The sequence below is a fragment of the Camelus ferus genome, chromosome 2 (genome assembly GCF_009834535.1).
Source record: "Camelus ferus isolate YT-003-E chromosome 2, BCGSAC_Cfer_1.0, whole genome shotgun sequence".
In the NCBI taxonomy this organism is placed as follows: Eukaryota; Metazoa; Chordata; class Mammalia; order Artiodactyla; family Camelidae; genus Camelus; species Camelus ferus.
Window position 1 is genome coordinate 110076774 of NC_045697.1, and position 19104 is coordinate 110095877.

The window sequence follows — 19104 nt, forward strand, 5'->3', positions numbered from 1 at the left end:
AAGAAAACATAGGCAAAACATTATCTAACATACATCTCAGCAATGTTCTCCTAGGGCAGTCTATCCAAGCAATAGAAATAAAAGCAAAAATAAACAAATGGGTCCTAATTAAACTTACAAGCTTTTGCACAGCAAAGGAAACTATAAGCAAAACAAAATAACAACCTACAGAATGGGAGAAAAAAGTTGCAAAAGATGAAACTGACAAGGGCTTGATTTCCAGAATACATAAACAGCTCATATGACTTAAGAAAAAAACAAACAACCCAATCCAAAAATGGCAGAAGATCTAAACAAGCAATTCTTCAAAGAAGACATACGAATGACCAATAGGCACATGAAAAAATGCTCAATATCACTAGTTATCAGAGAAATGCAAATCAAAACTACGATGAGGTCAGAATGACCTCATCCAAAAGTCCACAAACAATAAATGCTGGAGAGGGTATGGAGGAAAGAGAATCCTCCTACACCGCTGTTAGGAATGTAATTTGGTGCAGCCATTATGGAAAACAGTATGGAGATTCCTTTAAAAACTAAAAATATTTACCATATGATCCAGCAATCCTATTCCTGGGCATATATCTGGAGGAAACTCTAATTCAAAAACGTACATGCACCCCAATGTTCATAGCAGCACTACAGATAATAGCCAAGACATGGAAGCAACCTGAATGTCCACTGACAGATGACTGGACAAAGAATTGCAGTATATATATTCAATGGAATACTACTCAGCCATAAAAAATAATGCCACCTGCAGCAACATGGATGGACCTAGAGACTGTCATTCTAAATGAAGTAAGCCAGAAAGAAAAAGAAAAATACCATATAATATCATTTATATGTGGATTCTTAAAAAATGAGACAAATGATCTTATCTGCAAAACAGAAACAGACTCACAGACATAGAAAACAAAGTTATAGTTACCAGCGGGGAGAGGGTGGGTGGTGGGATAAATTGGGAGTTTGGGATTTGCATATACTAACTACTATTTACAAAGCAGATAAACAAAGTATAGCACAGGGAACTATATTCAATATCTTGTAATAGCCTATAATGAAAAGAATATGAAACTATATATATAATATATATATATATAAAACTGCATCACTATGCTGTATGCGAGAAATTAACACAACATTGCAAACCAACTATATTTCAATAAAAAAGGAAAATGTCATTGAGCCTTCACTTTTTTTAAAAACAGTAACATCAAACATCAGCAGTGTCTATAGCTCAGAAGGCATTTCACAAATATTTCTAACGTCTCTCATTTAGGACTTAATAGCATCACACTTGCAAGAACTCTTAGAACTAGAAGGGACCTGAGAGTTCTTCCAGTCCAATCACATTTTCCAAATAGCAAATACCGTCTGCTACTCTCTCAGTGAACCAAGGGTGATCCTAATTTGGGTCAAAGGGAAAACCTATCTTACAGCTAAGCCGTATGTAACAGGAAGTCATGTCCAAAGCAACTATGTGGTCAGAAACAAAGCAAAATAGCTGGTCAAATGGATCTGAGTCTGGAACATACCGATAGGTGTGGGTGCCCTCGTAATCCAGAATCGCGTTTGCTGTTAGCACACCGCTCAGTGTGTCCATCTGGAATGCTTGCCCTTGGTTGCCAGAAAGAATGCAATACTCAACAAGGCCATTTGACCCGCTGTCCAGGTCTGTGGCGAAAACCTGTGAGGAAGTGACTCTTCCGTTAGTTAAGGATTAAATCTGCAGGTGGGTTAAGCCTCTTTTTTAGAGAAATGCATTGAAAGAATCACATTGTCAAACACACTTTAAAAACAATGATCGATGGAATATTAGCCAATGGCTGAAGTTTACATTTATAATAAATAAATAAAGAAGACTCACCGAAACAATTTCCAAGTAATTTTCAGTAGGGCTACCACATGTTTTGAGCTAAATGAAAGAAGACCTAGATTTGGTGCTAACAAATTTAGATCTTGATGATTTATTTAATGAGCTGTACAAGCATGAGTGTTGAAGAGAAAACAAAAGTCCTGTATCATTCTCTGAGGAGATACATTATTTAGTCTGCTTTACATTTTAATCACAAAACTAACTCTATTAGTGGATTCAAGATCTCATTTCAGAACAAGTTGACAGATTAATTTTTGTCTATTTATTTTTATCTTCTATGCCCCTCAGCCATTGCCTGGGCTCACATCCCCAGTCATCTCTCTCCTGGTCATCTACACTGATGTCCTAGTGGGATTTTGCTTTTAGCTCCCTCTCCTTTCAATTTATCCTTCACCCTGCAGCTCGAGTTCTCAGGGGAGCCAGAACCTCACACAGCCAGCTACTTGGTACAGAAAGGCAGCAACTCACAGCACCCTTTGAGATCATGAGGAAGGGAAACGTACTTGCATCTGGGCAGAATAAAGTCCATCATGTCCCCTAGGCTGTACACTTAAAAGTGTTACAGTAGTAGGCCCCCCGGGAGGTGGATCAGCCAGGGTTCTCAGGGTGCTAGCAACACAAATCCACTGTGGCTAACTTCACCAGGAGAGAAAGGTATCAGGATAGCGTCCAGGTGACGCACAAGAATGCGAGCGACTCTGGGGCACAGCTTCTTTGAGTTGACACTGTCAAGATGAATCAGCTCTGATTTGTCTCCTTCCTGGTGACCTACCACCCAGGATTCAAATTCTGGGGAGAGAAAGTCTACAGGAGGCCGAGGGGCTTGACATCACCTGTCGCAAGGCGGGGAGGTCACGACCTTGACTGACAATCCCACCAAGACTGCATCTGGCAGTGGAGGGTCGGTTCCTACAGACATCGGTTCCTACAGGAAGCTGGGGGGCTGTAACCAAAAGGAAGGCGCATGGGCCGTGTGGTAGCAAAAACCAAGAAGTCCAGAGCCTTCTACATTCCTATTTATCTGAACAGGGAAATGGCAGCTCTAGTTTCCTGGAAACAAAATGATCTAAATATATGAAGAACGAAATTCACTGTATCCGTCCCTGCCTGAGCCCTCTTGAAATGTCTGTCACCTGAAGCACCGGCTGGGCTCTCTCCCTGTTGGGTGTACCTGGGCGTTAACGGGCGCTTCACCTTCATGTATTCCACTTGAGGGTCTAGCCCCACCCAGGAACCCGGGTGCTAAGGCACGTATGACAAGGTGCAGTGCAGCAGCGCCCCCGTGAGGGGTTCTCTGTGACCAAGGACACCCCTCGGTGGTGCTGGGATCCCCACTGAACAGGCATTGCTGGGCCGGGGTGCCAAAGACTATGAAAGAGAATGCCCTCACCTTCCTCTTAAAGTTACGGCTGAAACGGGAGTAAAGGCACAAGCCTTCTGGAGCAGGCTGGAACCTGGAGCAATCAGGCTACCATCATACAGAATTAATCTGCAAAAACAACGTAGGAAATTCTGGGGCACAGAGCTAAAACTCCATGGTCTTGTTTCCCCCAACAGAAGGGGGGTGTGTGCACCTGAACTGGACAGGAGTCACACGAAGGTGTTGCTCTATGTTCAGGTGAAGGCAGCACAGTCAGTAAAGAATGGGTGGAGGTCTCAGATCACCTGGTTCCCTGCCCCCATCCAGCCCAGAGAGCAAATCAGGAGGTGCTGGTTCCGGGCAGCAGGGTTACAAAGGCCAAAGGGAATGTTCCTTACGCTGCTGACTGGCAGGAAGGGGGTTTTATACTCATCTCCCGTGCAGATTCCCAAGAGCTTGTGGGTGTCCTAATGTCCAGGTTCTTTAATTCAAAGCATGAAGGGACTGGTAAACACAGGCATTCGTCCCGAAGCAGGGAGAGAGTCTACCAAGGATGGGTGGGTTTAAAGACTGAGCAAGGCCACCGTGTGAACAGATCCTCTTCTTCAGGACATGGGAGTCTTTTTCCTGAGATGGGGCTGGGCTTGAAATCAGCATATCTGTGCCTTTCACATGAGACGTCTGCAAATCCAAACGAGGGAGGCCTCCCATGTGTCCGTGCCTCCGTGTGTGCTCGCCTGGCTGCAGCTCCACCTGGCAAATGTCTATTGGCCCTTTAAGACTAAGTGTAAATATCATTCTTCCGTGAAGACTCACACTTTCCTTCCAGGAACAGTTTATGTCTCCTCTTTGCTCTCCTGACATTAAATACACATTTCTACTGTAACATTAATAATATGCTATGCATTTAAATTATATACTTTTGTGACTTCCCCACTAAATTATACACATTTATAAGGCCAGCCAATTTTTTTTTTTTACTCCTATTGACTCCCTGCGAGCAGGGTCCTTAGAGAAAGCAGGTGGGCACTACAGAGGAAGGAGTGAACTGAGAAACTCAAGACTTCTTTCAAACTAAGGTTCCATCCCAAGCATCAAATATTGTATGTGCCAAGAAAACATTTAAAGTTTAATTCATGTCCTGGAAAAAGGCTTTAGATATTTTGATGGACACTGGTTGAGGAGAATTTACACACGCACAACACGCTTTTTACCTGTATGATGGGATCATGGTGGAACTGTCCCTCAGACACTGACACTTGGTAAACACTTTGCTCAAAGCGTGGTGAATTGTCATTCACATCTTGGATGAAGACTGCTACTTTGCTGTAGGCTCTGTGCCTCCCACTTTGAGCTACAACAATGAGCTGAACTTCCCTTCTGACTTCAAAATCAAGAAACGTGGGTTCTTTCACAGTGAGTTCTCCTATTTTGATTTCCAGAGAGAAAAAAAAAAAAAAGAAGATGATTTTATTTTAAAAACTCCCAGATCACCTTTGATTCATATGCTCACATGCTCACCTGTCCCTCAGTGCCTCCCAGTGTCTGGAAAAAGGTGAGAAAAGGCAGATATTTACATGGGTCAAACAGGCAGGGAAGGAAAAACCATGAAATACCTGAAATCTACATGCTCTCTCTTAAATCATCCCTCTGTCTCCAGACTTAGTCCATCACCATGTCTGCAAAGGCCACCTTTCAAATATCTCACGAATCCATCTCCGTCTTCACCCCTGCCTCCCTCCTCCGAGTATTTGGTAAATGCTTTGCTCAAAGCATGAATTATCATTCAGCTTTTCCCACTTTGTCCCTTGCATGAGTCCACTCGACCGGTCTACCCCAATCCAGTTCGAATTCCAAATTAAATAATGGAAAAAGACACCGTGACTGCCCTGAATAAAACCTTTCAATGGCTTTCACAGCTCTTATGGTAAAGCGCAGCATTTTCAGCCTCCCCGGGACCCACTTGCTCTGGCCTCCCCACCTGAGAAGTCTTGTCCTTGTCTTTCCCAACGTTGCTTTCTCTGCTCTGGTTGGGACACTCATACCCATTCTGTCTGCAAACACTCTTTCCAGAGTTCTCATGCCCGCACTGCCATCCATCCGGAATTGTCCCCACCTTTGTGCTTCCTCAGGGCTCTTTTGAGACCCCTCAGCCCCGAAACCATCACCATGTCTGCCTCCAACAGACTTTCCCAAAGTGCCTGCATGGCCTTTGTTCACCTATTTCTGCCGAGTAACCCCTCTTGGTTTAGAAGATTCACAAGGTGAGGAGAATGGTTACGTCTCTCACACCATCATCTCCCCAGTGCCCAGCTCGGGGTCTGGCACATGGACGCCCCCAGTAGTATTTGTTACACCTTCAGATAACAAGTAGAACCAGGTGAGGGAAACTGACCCCAGGGTTATGCCCTGCACATGTTTTTTCCCCAGATTAAGAAAATTCCTCCCCTTAAGGTAGGAAGGAAGGGGGTAGAACACAGCCATTAAAGGAATGACACAGCAATTAGCACCAAGTTGGCAGAGAAGTCAACTCCCAGCAGACTTGGAGCCCCAAGATGGCAGAAGACTCGACCTCCAGTGGACTGTAAGCTTCATTATGCACGTTGTAATGTACTAGCATGGTGAATGACACTCCCACAGGCACCAGGACAGTGCTGAGGCTGACCATGAAAGGTCGAAGAGAGGGTGGTGGCCCAGTTCCTGGGAATCCCAGCCCCTTCCCCAGAGTAGTTGGAATAATCCTCTCACTTGTTAGCATATGAAAACTAGCAACACCATGACTCATGGCTCTCTCTCTCTCTCTCTCTCTTTCTTGCCTTCTGAGACAGCCTACACTCTGTCTATGGAATTTGTATCTCTCTGAATAAATCTACCTTTACTCAACTATGGCTCACACTTGAATTCTTTCCTGCACAAAGCCAAGGACCCCCATTTGGTAGGGCACGTACCAGGGGCTCAACCAAGACCTGAGACACGGCCATCCTCTCGTGCCCCCATTTTCCTGTATCGCCTTGATATAATTTCCTTCTCTAGTTTCTACTCTGTTTTATTTCCTCCCTTTTACAATTACATTTCTTACCGAATTTGTTATTATTATTCTACTGTCATGATTTATTTAGTTCTCACTGTCAGAAATTCCATCGAATAGAGTTTGCTGAGTGGGCACTGATTGGGAGTTTGAAAAACCTGAAGCCAAGCATAAATCCTAGCCCTGGCTACTTAATTTAGGTAAACTACCTGGCTCCACCACTACTAAGTTGGTCACCTGCAGTTAAGTTATTCAGGTTCCATGAGCTGACTCTCATCTTCTGTCAAACAGGAACATTAATAATGGATGGCTTCACAGGGCTGCCATGAGATGTGATGGGTGCACACTGAGAAAGTTTCTTTGCAGCAACATGATATAGAGTCTGGTGGTCTCCCCATGTCTCTCAACTGCTTCGTCATCAAATATAGATTTAATCCTTGCATAAACTCTGAATTTAGAAGGAGAACATTTAATAGCTATGGGCTATTACAAATTTGATCTTCTGCTGAAAGGCCCTGTACTGTTTCTGGAAATTTGGCCTGAAAGCCAGTTCTGATTGCTCTATCTGAACCAGTTTCCCTAGAAACCATCGTAGGCCAAGGAAACTTCAGACTATCATGTACTTACCTCGATGCTAATAGCAATCATGTCCTATTCTAAAATTCTGACTTTGGCATTGAGTGTTTTTTGGGGGGTGGTTATTGCTTCTATTCTGTTATTAAGAAAAAAATATTTATATTCTATAGGACGAATTCATTATACTACCAAATCTAAAACGTCATACATTCACTTTCATTTGTGGTCATCAGATTTACTTATCAATTCAGAAAACCAAGTTACTTTTACAGACCACAGTCTGATATTACCAAAATTCCTGATAGAAAATTTGGAGTGGATTTAAGTATTGGGCAGCTGAAAGAATCACTATGATGCATTTTGCTGAGCTGGTAATGAAAGAAGATGGTTTTCAGAAATCTCCGGAACAGGGGCTGAGCCTACCCCTCTCCCCTACAAAATGGCAGAGAAGCCCCAGTCCGAGGTGGGTCCAGAGCGCTCATCTGGAGCTGTGTCTCCACCAAACAGGGCCTTCAGCTTGCTATCGTGATCTGCTGCTGGTAGTAAAGGGGAAATAAAATCTAAATGCAGCACTGAATTGCCAGTGTCACTTAGTAGAAAGTGTGCCAATTATAGTGCTGATCAAAGAGGATTTTTTTAATAAAAGGCTTGTGTTTAGGCTTTGATAATTGGAATTTTGCACTTGGACAGGGTCTGCAGTTCTAATGCTTTCCTTGTGTGGCTTTTATTTTTGGCATAATAACTGGCATATGCTGTGGGAGCTGTGCAAGTAGAAAAGACAATAGCCAGCCTGTGAGATGATTCGAGGCTGGCCCACCTACCAGGTCCACATTTTGCTTTGCATGATGTATGTATGTTTTTCTCAGAGACATCGAAGATTTACTGTCACCAGTGAGATGAAAGTACCACTGGGCTCTGTCTAATGGTCTGGGCAGAAGTCCATGATTTCCTTAGAGTAAGCGCCTCAAAGATACCAACGTTTTGCTCCTTCTGATACGCTAGTGCGCCAGATATATAACTTGGGAATAAAACTGTAGTAATATTTTCCTTCTGATATATGTACATGTATAGCTTTTGTCCAAGTTATAAAATACACATCAAAATGAGATTAAGATTCTTCAAATGCTAAATGCTTGATAGCATAATCAGGTTCCTTCAGTCAGTTACAAACGGTGCACATGCATATATATATACACACCCAAAGCAGAATGTGATAAATATTTATGTTATCCAAAAGCTTTTAAACTCTCTCCTCTAAAGCTACATCCTTGAAACATTGAAAGTTTGATCATTTTGTTTTACGTCAATCTACCAAATAATGGAATGAATGCTACCATCTGTTATTTACATAAACGATGTTTGTCAAACTCCAAAATTCTTTCTGGTTTAAACAGTGAGTAGTAGATGTTTTTAAGTTACAGTGGCATGAAATTTGGATGCAAACGTAAACCCTTCATTTGTGACTAGGGAACAGAGGGCAAACTCGAGCACAACTGGACAGAAAACACAGTTCTCATCAGAGAGCCCTTTAATCATAATTTATTAAATCAATAACTAATTTTTTTTTACATTTTTATCCTAAGTGAAAGTGATAACATTAGAGATCAACTTTACTGATTTATCATAATACCAGTTTTCTATTTTAACTGGAAAATGTTTTAAAATATATACCTCAATAAAACCTATATTAGACACTTTTAGACACAGTTTAATGAGGCAAAGGGGGCATGAAAGATAAATTTAATACTGTAATTAAAGGTTTTTAGAAATGTTTCTTGAGAGAAGTATGATAAACTATATACTGGAATAATCCTTATGATAAAAGCAACTAAAATGCTTGCTAAATTGTGTGTCTCTGTGTGTTGAAATGCATTATTGTGTTGGTACAGTAGTAAGGACTCCTCAGAGGACAGAAAAAAATAAATGAAAACAGTAATCCAGGGAGAAAGCAAGCACTGAAAACTTGTTTTTGTTCTAAGGGTTTCTAACATAACCTTCTTCCTTGACATTCACCACTGACAGCTGCACAGGGTGTGGGAAACAAGGGAAGAAGCCTGAACCTCCAAAAGGTAAAGGGTCCAGTAGGAAAACCAGAATAAAGCTGCAAATCTAAAGGCTTCGTATGCTCCAAATGAGTGGCCAGTATTAAATAAAAACAAAAACAAATGAAAAATGGATGCACAAAACTTTGCTTTTCTTCCCCTTGATGTTGGTTGAAAAGGAGAAACAAGTCTCTGCTGAGAATTCATTAGCTTAACCTGAATTTGTGGTAGCCACACTAACAAATCCTCTCTTAAGGGCACAAATTCAACCCAGGCTTCAAAGATTCCTCAAAAAAAAAGTTTCAAGGACAAGAGTGGCTCATAGTTAACAAGCACAAAAATCACACAGAAGCAAGGCACCATGAATGACAGCCAGCAAATCCATAGACAGCAGAATAAATCTTCAAAGACGTTAAGATGTAGAGATTACTGGACACAGAATGTTCAATTTGTGTATATATATATATATATATATACAAATATATACATGTATATATATATATACATGTATAAAAAAAGAAGGTTGGAAACATGAGCAAGGAACAAGAAATTACTTTTTAAAAAGACCAAGAAGAGTTGAAAATGAACCCAAAAGAACTTCTGGAAATGAAAAATATAGTTCCTTACGCTGAAGAGAAGAGGCAAATGGAGATAAAAAATATCCAAAAGAGGTGTGGGAGAGAGTGATATGGCCCCAATATTTGTCTAACTAAAGTTCCAAAAAAAGATACAAATAAATGGTATTTAGATCAACAGCTGACTTCTTCATGCAAAAATTCGAAACCAGAAGACAGTAGGGTAATACCTTAAATATGATAAGAGAAAATAACTGCGAATTAGGAATTCTAAGTGCAATAAAAATATCTCTCAATTAAAGAGATGAATTAAATAAAATTTAATTAAAGATGTTTTTAGACAACCAAAATCTGAGAGAGCTTACTACAACAGACACACCAAAGGATGTACTTCAGGTAGAAATAAGATGATACCAGAGCAAAATCTGAAATGTAAGAAAGAACAATGAGCGAAGAGAGTAACAAAGAGGTCGATGAATCTATTTAAAAATATTAGTAATGCTTAACTTGAAAGAACTCAAATTGTGGTTAAGAAAAGTTTTTAAATTAAAAAAGGGATAGTAGGAGATAAAGAATTCTAAGTCTCATGTGTTATTTAGAAGCAGGACATTGATTAATGCGAGGCTTTAACTGTGTATGTTAAAATAGCTAGGCTAACCTCTAAAAAAGAGAAAAAGCTACATAACTTCCAACAAACATAGGAGAAAATGGTAATTTTCAATGACTGTGTATGTTGAATGTACAGAAAAATATCAGAATCAGGCTTTCTAGACACAAAATCAAAATATAAAAGCCAATTTCAGGTATATATCCTAATAACGTCAGAAAAAGTATTTTTAAAATTTACCTCAGCAAGAAAAAGTATAAAATACTTAGGCTAAATCTAGTAAGAAAAATGCAAGCCTGCTACAGAAAGAAAATAAAAACTTTATTAAAAATATTAAAGAATATGTGTGACTGAAGCATTAAGCTGTACACCAGAAATGGACACAACATTGTAAACTGACTATACTTCTATTAAAAAATCAATCAATAATTCTTTTAAAAAATTGAAGAAAAAAATTGGTGTGATTTTCTGTATTATGCCTGGATTAGAAGACAATACTGTAAAGATACACATTTCCCCCAAACTGATGCTCAGAATTAATATAATTCCAGTAAAAAATCTCAACAACCTAAAGGTCCATCAATGGATGAACGGATAAAGAAAATGTGGTTTATACCTACAGTGGTAGATTATTCAACCTTAACAAATAGCATCCTGCCATACATGACAATGTGAATGAACCTTGATATTATGCTTAGTGAAATAAGCCAGCCACAGAAAGAAAAATATTACTTGATTCCAGTTTGATGAAGTATCTGAAATAGTCAAACTCAGAAGCAGAGAGTAGAATGGTGGTTGCCAGGGGCACAGGGAGGGTGAAACGGGAGCTGGTCTTTAGTGGAAAACGAAGATTCAGTTAGACAAGATGAGTGAGTCCTAGAGATCCACTCTACAACATCGTGTCTGTAGTTAACAATGCAGTTTTGTGCACTTAAAAATATGCTAAGAGAGTAGATCGCATGTTAAATTTTCTTACTATATATATTTTTTAAAAAGTCAATCAAGAAAAGTTCTAGTAGATGATGATTATCTACAATGCACAGCTACACAGGGCTTTGTGAGATTTCAAAAGGAGGACATTTTGGCCTGATGATTAAGTTACTTAAATTCGAGATTGGAGCTATATGATTTTTTTGTTTTACATTCTCTTTGTTAATTTGGGTGAGGTTTCACCTGGAAATAAATGTGCATGCCATGGCTATGTGGGTTACACGCACGAAGGCGTGAAGAGCTATATATCACCTCCAGGTTCATGAATAGACCTCCTACCCGTGGAAAAACAATCCCAATAGGAGTGAGTGTGTGTGTGTGTGTGCGTGTGTGAGAGAGAGAGAGACAGAAAGACTTAACAGGTGGATATAACGCTTTCCATTAGAGCAAACAGCCAGTAGCAGCTAAAATACTCATGAAAAAGAACATGAAAATGGGTTAAATATTGGAGGGGGTGCTGCTTCCCTGGTATGAAGACTTATAAAGCCAACATAATTAAGCCAATGTGGTGTTGGTGTGTGAACAGACAAAAAGATGAATGGAAGAGAGTTGAGAGCCCAGTAGAGTCACGGAAACATGACATATGACATGGTAGTACTGTAGGTCACAAGGGAAGGTTATTGGAAAAGCTGGCAATCCTGGTTGAAAAAAAGAAAAAAGAAAGAAAAAGGAAAGGAGAGGTAAAAAGAAAAGTTATCTCTAACTCATGTAAAATACGAAAATCAATTCTAGATGCACTAAAGATGTAAATGTGAAACACAGGAAAACTATACAATTTTTTGAAGACAATGGAAGAATATCTTCATGATCTCAGGGTAGGGAAGAATTTCTTAAACAACTTATAAAAAAGGCAAATCATAAAAGTAAAAGATTGATTACTTCCAACATTAAAATCAGAAAATGCCATTAAAAGAGTAAAAGACAAGTCATAAATTATATAAAAAAAGATTTGTAACAAAGAAAAGGATAAATACTAATAAAATATGTTAAAAATTCTTGCATTTCAGAAACAAAAACACAAACAACCTAGCAGAAAAACAGGCAAAAGATATCAATATGCATTTCACATAGAAGAAAACAGAAACAGTTGATAAAGTATTAAAAAAAAATGCTCAAATACATTACTAATAAGGGAAATGTAAGTTGCAAGCACAGTGGGATACCATTTCATGCCCACCAGACTGGCCACAGAATGTAGGACTTGAACAACGATGCTGGTGGGATGTAAAATTGGACAGACCACTTCATAACACAATTTGGCACTATCTGCAAAGCTGAACGTAGGCATACTCTGATGTATATGCCCAGCCTACACTCTAGGGCCCAGAGAATGGCTTCCATGTGCACCAGAAGACGAGATTGTTCATTACACCCCCAGACAGGGAAACCTCACTGTGCATCAACAGTAGGATCGATAAACAATGTGATACAGACTTACAACAGAATACTATCAAGAAATAAAAATGAAAGAACCCCAACTACACACATTAACAGGGATGATTCTAACTTTGAATAAAAAAAATTAATTTTTATAGTACAGAGAGTATGAATCCATTCGTATACATTCAAAAATAAGCAAAATCAAACAGTTTTATTGTGTAGGAATGCATTTACTGTAAGTCACCAGGGAACGATTATCCCTGAAATCTGGGCATTATTCAGCCTGGAGCGGTGGAGAGAAGAGATGCAATCAGAAAAGGGCACAAAGGGAGCACTGATGATGGTAGTCGTGTTCTATTTTAAAACCTTGGCACAAGGTACCTATTCTTTGTCATTCCTCTTCAATGTGGTCATAATGGCTTCTACACGATACATCACAGTAAAAATGTTGCACAAAAGAATCAAGTCATAAAAGAGTTCATTCAGCATGATTCTACCCTGATGTTTAAATCAAAGTAAAACTAAGTAACACACTGTTTAGGGGTTCAAACATGGTGGGAAAATTCTAATGAAGGAAAAAGGGTAGTGATCAATACCAAATTCAGATGACATTTACCGATTAACTTTGTGGGGTGAGATGAAAGACACGTGAGAGGGAAGGGACACTGGGACTTCCTGAGCTTCTAGTAATGTCTCATCTCAAGGTGGGTAGCAAAGACACGAGTTTTTTTTATTTTACTATTGTCCATTAAACAGTTTAAAATGTCATAACAGATTCATATCATCTTGTGGAGATTTCACAATAAAATTCTGAAATACATTTCGACTTAAATAAATAACTACTTACTTGAAAATTAAAGAGTTTTCTATGGATGGCCTCCTTGAACTAATCCCAGGGATATTTTATCTGCATTTTAATGAGAGACTCTAGAAAAAAATAAGGCTAAGCCTGGGCCATGTGAGGAGTGAGGTGGCAGAAGGATTTGGGTGACCTGGGAAAATGTGCAAACTCTGATTTTCAACTTCTTCCTGAACATTCTAATCTCAGCTCCTTTCCCAGAACCCTCAGACACCTGGACTTAAGAAATTTGAGAAACTTAAGGCTTGCTGATATTTGCAAGTGGCCCTCTTGCCCAGAAAGTTTCTACACCACCCTTTTACCAAATGATGGGTTGAATAGATGAAGACTTCTAGCAGGAGACCTCAGAGAGCTTTCTGAGCGAAGGCTGCGTGGACCAAAAAGTTCCAACACTACCCTGGACAAGAAGGCATTTGCCTAAAAATTACCCCCTCTCAATTCTTCCACATGCACGTAGTACAGATTAAATAAGAGTTGTATGGTAATACAGAAATTATTTAAAACATTCTTCTTGAGGTTTGACAATGAAGCAGTAGAGATACGTATCTACTACATAGCTTTTAGTAAAAAAAAAAAAAGTATGTTTCAAATAATCCATTGGTATTCATTTAAAGCACAATAATGGTCTTATTAAAGCTAAATTCAATACATGCTGTATTTGGAAGTAATTTCTTTACCACCACATAGAAACCTTCCCAGTTGTCCTTTTTTTGTTGCATTGTTGACATTCAGTGGCGAATGAGAAGAATCTCTGATGAAAATTTCCTAAGGCTAGACACGTGTGCTTATTTTCAGTTCAAATTTGTTCTCACTGGTGTCCCCACTACAATCTCTGAGTCTCCCAAATGGGTAGGTAAGTTATAATTAGGCACCAATTTATCTTCAGATTCAGGAAGGGTAGGATAGAGATGGTTTAATTTGGAAGTGTGAAGAATAAAAGTTTCAGGGAGTCCATGTAAACAAATAGTTCTTGATTTCCTTATCGGCCACCCTGAAAAACTCTTTCTTGTTTGCCTTTTAAATTATTTACCTCTAACAATTTTTATCATTTAAAAATTTTGAGTTTTCACCGCAGAATTACATCTTACTAGTAGCATTAAGTGGAGCAGAAAATATATCTATTACAGGGTAGAGAAGGATTACCTGAGTTGGAGCACAGGGCAAAAATTCCATCTTCATTCCCACTAAAAACTGAATATTTAATGGTGTCCCGAATTGAGTCAGGAACAAAAGCTTTTATAGTCACAATAGAAGTTCCTGTAAAAATTAGGTAAAAAAAAAAGAACGTTAGGAAAAGAAAACTCGGAAAAACAAGAGCAAACACTGGGTGGTTATTATTTGCCTACTGTATTTTCACTTGCCCGTTCAGTCAGTGATTACTTACTGAGAGTCTTCAATAAGCCAGATGCTACGCTAGATGCTGGAGACATAGCGACAAACAAGATAGGAAAGATCTCTGTCTCCTTGTTGGTTATAAACTGGTGGGAGGAGAGGAACGATAAACCATTAAAGACACACACAATAGAGTAGAATTCAGATGTGCTAAGTTGCCTGCAAAGAATTAAACAAAGTTATTTGATAGAAAATACATCTTCTGGGGAGGAAGAGGAGGCCCCTTTGAAGAGGCCGCAGAGGAACAACATTACAGTTGAACTTTGAAGCCTGAGGAGCCATAGAAAGAGCTGGAAGAAAAGGCTTCAACAGCGACACAGAGGCCCCGGGCTGGGAAAGGGCTGGGTTTGATGGGGCACAGTGAGCAGGGGGAGGTGTGGAAGGTGACCATAGCGTCTAGTGGGCAGGGATCAGATTTGACTCTAAGTGCAATGGGAAGACATGAGAGCATTTTAAGAAAATCAGTAAAATAATTTGATTTACCTTTAAAAGCCATGTATCGGATTGCTGCCTGGACAACAAAGAGGGGCAAGAATGGAAAAGAGAGGCTGATTAAGCTAATACTGCCATAGTCCATGCAAGAGACAATAACCTTGGATTGGGGGGAACGGAGGAGGGGATAAAAAGACAGGGACAAATTGCAGACATATTTTAACACATTTCCCTGAGCTTTGCATGGGATGTGAGAAAAGAAGTAAAGAGAGTATAAACATAAGAAATCTTCCTTCAGCCAGTTTCCAGTAGAGTTGTAGGTAAAAGCAACCCAACTAGAGAGTAACCAAGGTCTTAACTGCATGATACAGATTCATTCAAGAATTTTTAAGATAAGGAAGGAGCAGTCAAGAGATAACTAAGATCTTGTGGGAGCTCACAGTGAAAAAGAATGTGACAATGAATATATGTATGTTTATGTATAACTGAAAAATTGTGCTCCACACTGGAACTGACACAACATTGTAAACTGACTATAATTCTATAAAAAAAAATGTAAAAAAAAAAGAAATAACTTTAAGGAAAAAACAGACACTGATTTAGGATAGGAATTGGAAGAAACAAGGAAGTCATTTCAGGTTATAGGGATCAGACTGACGACCATGGTAAGAGAAGAAATGACTGAGAGAAGTAATAAGACGATTGATGTGATTAGAACCAGGATTCCACTGGAAAGGTTTTCAAGAATCCACCTGGGCCCCAGGTTAGCACTTTGTCATCTTCGTTTATAATATCTTATCCCCTTTGCTGCTCACTTCTTCGCTTCCTGTCTTGGGTGCCCATTTGTCTCCCTCCTATCACTGCCTGTCCTGTTTTCTTAAGTATTTTTATTTCATCAAACTTATTAAGGTAAAATTTACCTACCATAATATACACATATTTTAAGTACACAGTTCTGTGAGTTTTGACAACTATATACCCCTGTGTAGCCACCCCCAAGATCAAGATGCAGAATATTTCTGTTACTTCAAAAAGTTCTCTTCGACCCTTTTGCAGGCAGTTTTCTCTCACTTCTGGACCCAGGCAATAACTGATCTACTTTATATAACTTTAGATGAGTTTTGCCTCTAAAATTTTAGACATATGCAAATCAACAGTATCTGGCCTCTTTTGCTCAGCATAAAAAATTGTAACTCTGTGTATCAAGAATTTATTCTATTTGTCTTTTTTTTTTTAATAAATAAGTTCATTTGTCTTTTCTTCAAGAAAAAATAAATGGGACCTAATTAAACTTACAAGTTTCTGCGAAGCAAAGGAAACCGTAAGTAAAACAAAACGACAACCTACAGAATGGGAGAAAATTTTTGCAAATGAAACCCACAAAGGCTTGATCTCCAGAATATATAAGCAGCTCATACGACTTAATAAGAAAAAACAAATAATCCAATCCAAAAATGGGCAGAAGACCTAAACAAGCAATTCTCCAAGGAAGAAATACAAATGATCAATAGGCACATGAAAAAATGCTCAGTATCACTAATTATCAGAGAAATGCAAATCAAAACTACAGTGAGGTATCACCTCACACTAGTCAGAATGGCCATCATTCAAAAGTCCACAAATGACAAATGCTGGAGAGGCTGTGGAGAAAAGGGAACCTTCCTACACTGCTCGTGGGAATGCAGTTTGGTGCAGCCACTGTGGAAAACAGTATGGAGATTCCTCAAAAGACTAGGAATAGACTTACCATATGACCCAGGAATCCTGCTCCTGGGCATATATTCAGAAGGAGCCCTACTTCAAAAAGACACCTGCACCCCAATGTTCATAGCAGCACTATTTACAATAGCCAAGACATGGAGACAGCCTAAATGTCCATCAACAGATGACTGGATAAAGAAGAGGTGGTATATTTATACAATGGAATACTATTCAGCCATAAAAATTGACAACATAATGCCATTTGCAGCAACATGGATGTTACTGGAGAATGTCATTCTAAGTGAAGTAAGCCAGAAAGAGAAAGAAAAATACCATATGAGATCGCTCATATGCAGAATCTTAAAAAAAATTAAATAAAAAAAATAAATACAAAACGGAAACAGACTCATAGACATAGAATACAAACTTGTGGTTGCCAGGGGGACGGGGGGGTGGGAAGGGACAGACTGGGATTTCAAAATGTAGAACAGATAAACAAGATTGTACTGTGTAGCACAGGGAAATATATACAGGATCTTGTGGTGGCTCACAACAAAAGAGAATGTGACAATGAATGTATGTATGTTCATGTATAACTGAAAAATTGTGCTGTACACGGGAATTTGACACAATATTGTAAAATGACTATGACTCAATTTAAAAAATGTTAAAAAATAAATAAATAAATAAAATTTTAAAGTAAAATAAAAGAAAGTGAGGGAATGGAAAAAGGTATTCCATGCAAATTAAAATGAAAACAAAGCCAGGGTAGCAGTGCTCATATCAGACAAAACAGATGTTGTCTGTAACAAAGACTGTAATAAGAGACAAAGATGAATATTACAGATTGATAAAGGAATCATTCCAATAAGATATAACAATTGTAAACATATATACACTCAACATAGGAGTACCTAAATACATAAAGCAAATATTAACAGACACAACAGGAGAAAATGGCAGAAATACAATAGTAGTAGTAGACTTTAACACCCCACTTACCTCAATGGAGAGATCACTCAGACAGAAAATCAACAAGGAAACACCAGCCTTAAGAGTCACATCAGACCAGGTGGACTTAATAAATTTGCATAGAACATTCCATCCCAAAGCAGCAGAATACACATGATTTTCAATTGCCCATCAGTAGATGAATGGATAGAGAAGATGTGATGTACCTATATGTGTATATACATGTATGTATGTATATATACATATAAAATTAAATACTACTTGGTCATAAAAAAAATGAAGTCTTGCCAGTTGTGACAACAGGGGTTGACCTAGAAGGTATTATGCTGAGTGAAATAAGTCAGAGAAAGACAAATACTATATAATTTCACTTACATGTGGAATCTGAAAAACAAAACAAGTAATAAACATAACTAAACACAAACAGAGTCATAGATACAAAGGACAAACAGGTGATTGCCAGAGGGGAGGAAAGAGATAGTGAGGGAGATTACAAGGTACAAATTTCAGGTACAAAAGAAATGAGTCACAAGTTGGAAATGTACAGTGTGGGCAATGCAGTCAACAATTATGTAATGTCTTTGCATGATAACAGATGACAATTAGACTTATAATGGTGATCACTTTGAAAAGTATAGATGAATCTAAGCACTGTGTTGTGTACCAGGGACTAATAAACTGATGTAAGTCAATTATACTTCAAAAACAATTAAACTCATAAACAAAAGGGATCAGATTTCTGGTTCCCAGAGGCAGGTTGATGGTGGGTGGGGAATTGGATGAAGACAGTCAACAGGTACAAACTTCCAGTTACAAGATGAATAAATACTAAGGATGTAATGTACAACCTGATAAATATAATTAACACTGCTGTACTTTATGAAAGTTGTTGAGAGAGTAAATCCTGAGAGTTCTCATCATGAGGAGAATTTTTTTTTCTATTTCTTCAATTTTATATCTAGATGAGATGATGGGTGTTCACTAAATTATTATAGTGATCATTTCATAATGTCTGTAAATCAAATCCTTATGGTGCACACCTTAAACTTATGTAGTGCTCTATGTCAATTACATCTCAATAAAACTGGAAGAAAAAAATCTATTCCTTTATACATAGTAGGTACTTAAAAAGTATGGAAAGAGGATGTAACAGGAGACAGAGAGGGGAAGTAGGGAAAAGAGGTGGTCACTGAAGTGAAGTGTCACAGCCTGAGGGATTAGAAAAATGCTTCTCTGCCTTAGGACCCTTCCAAAACAAGAGAAATTTTTTAAAAATCACTCAATTTAAGAACATTACATCTGATAGTGGGA

General features: G+C 38.7%; 1 protein-coding gene across 1 annotated transcript in view; it reads right to left on the reverse strand.

Moving 5' to 3' along the window:
- DCHS2 (dachsous cadherin-related 2) overlaps positions 1 to 19104 on the reverse strand; it is a 227978-nt gene that overhangs the window by 18125 nt on the left and 190749 nt on the right. The window contains exons 15-17 of the mRNA XM_032466667.1: positions 14440 to 14553; positions 4454 to 4665; positions 1539 to 1690 (exon numbers count right to left, since the gene is read on the reverse strand). Coding sequence (XP_032322558.1) covers positions 1539 to 1690; positions 4454 to 4665; positions 14440 to 14553 — 478 coding nt within the window. The remainder of the gene's footprint in view (positions 1 to 1538; positions 1691 to 4453; positions 4666 to 14439; positions 14554 to 19104) is intronic.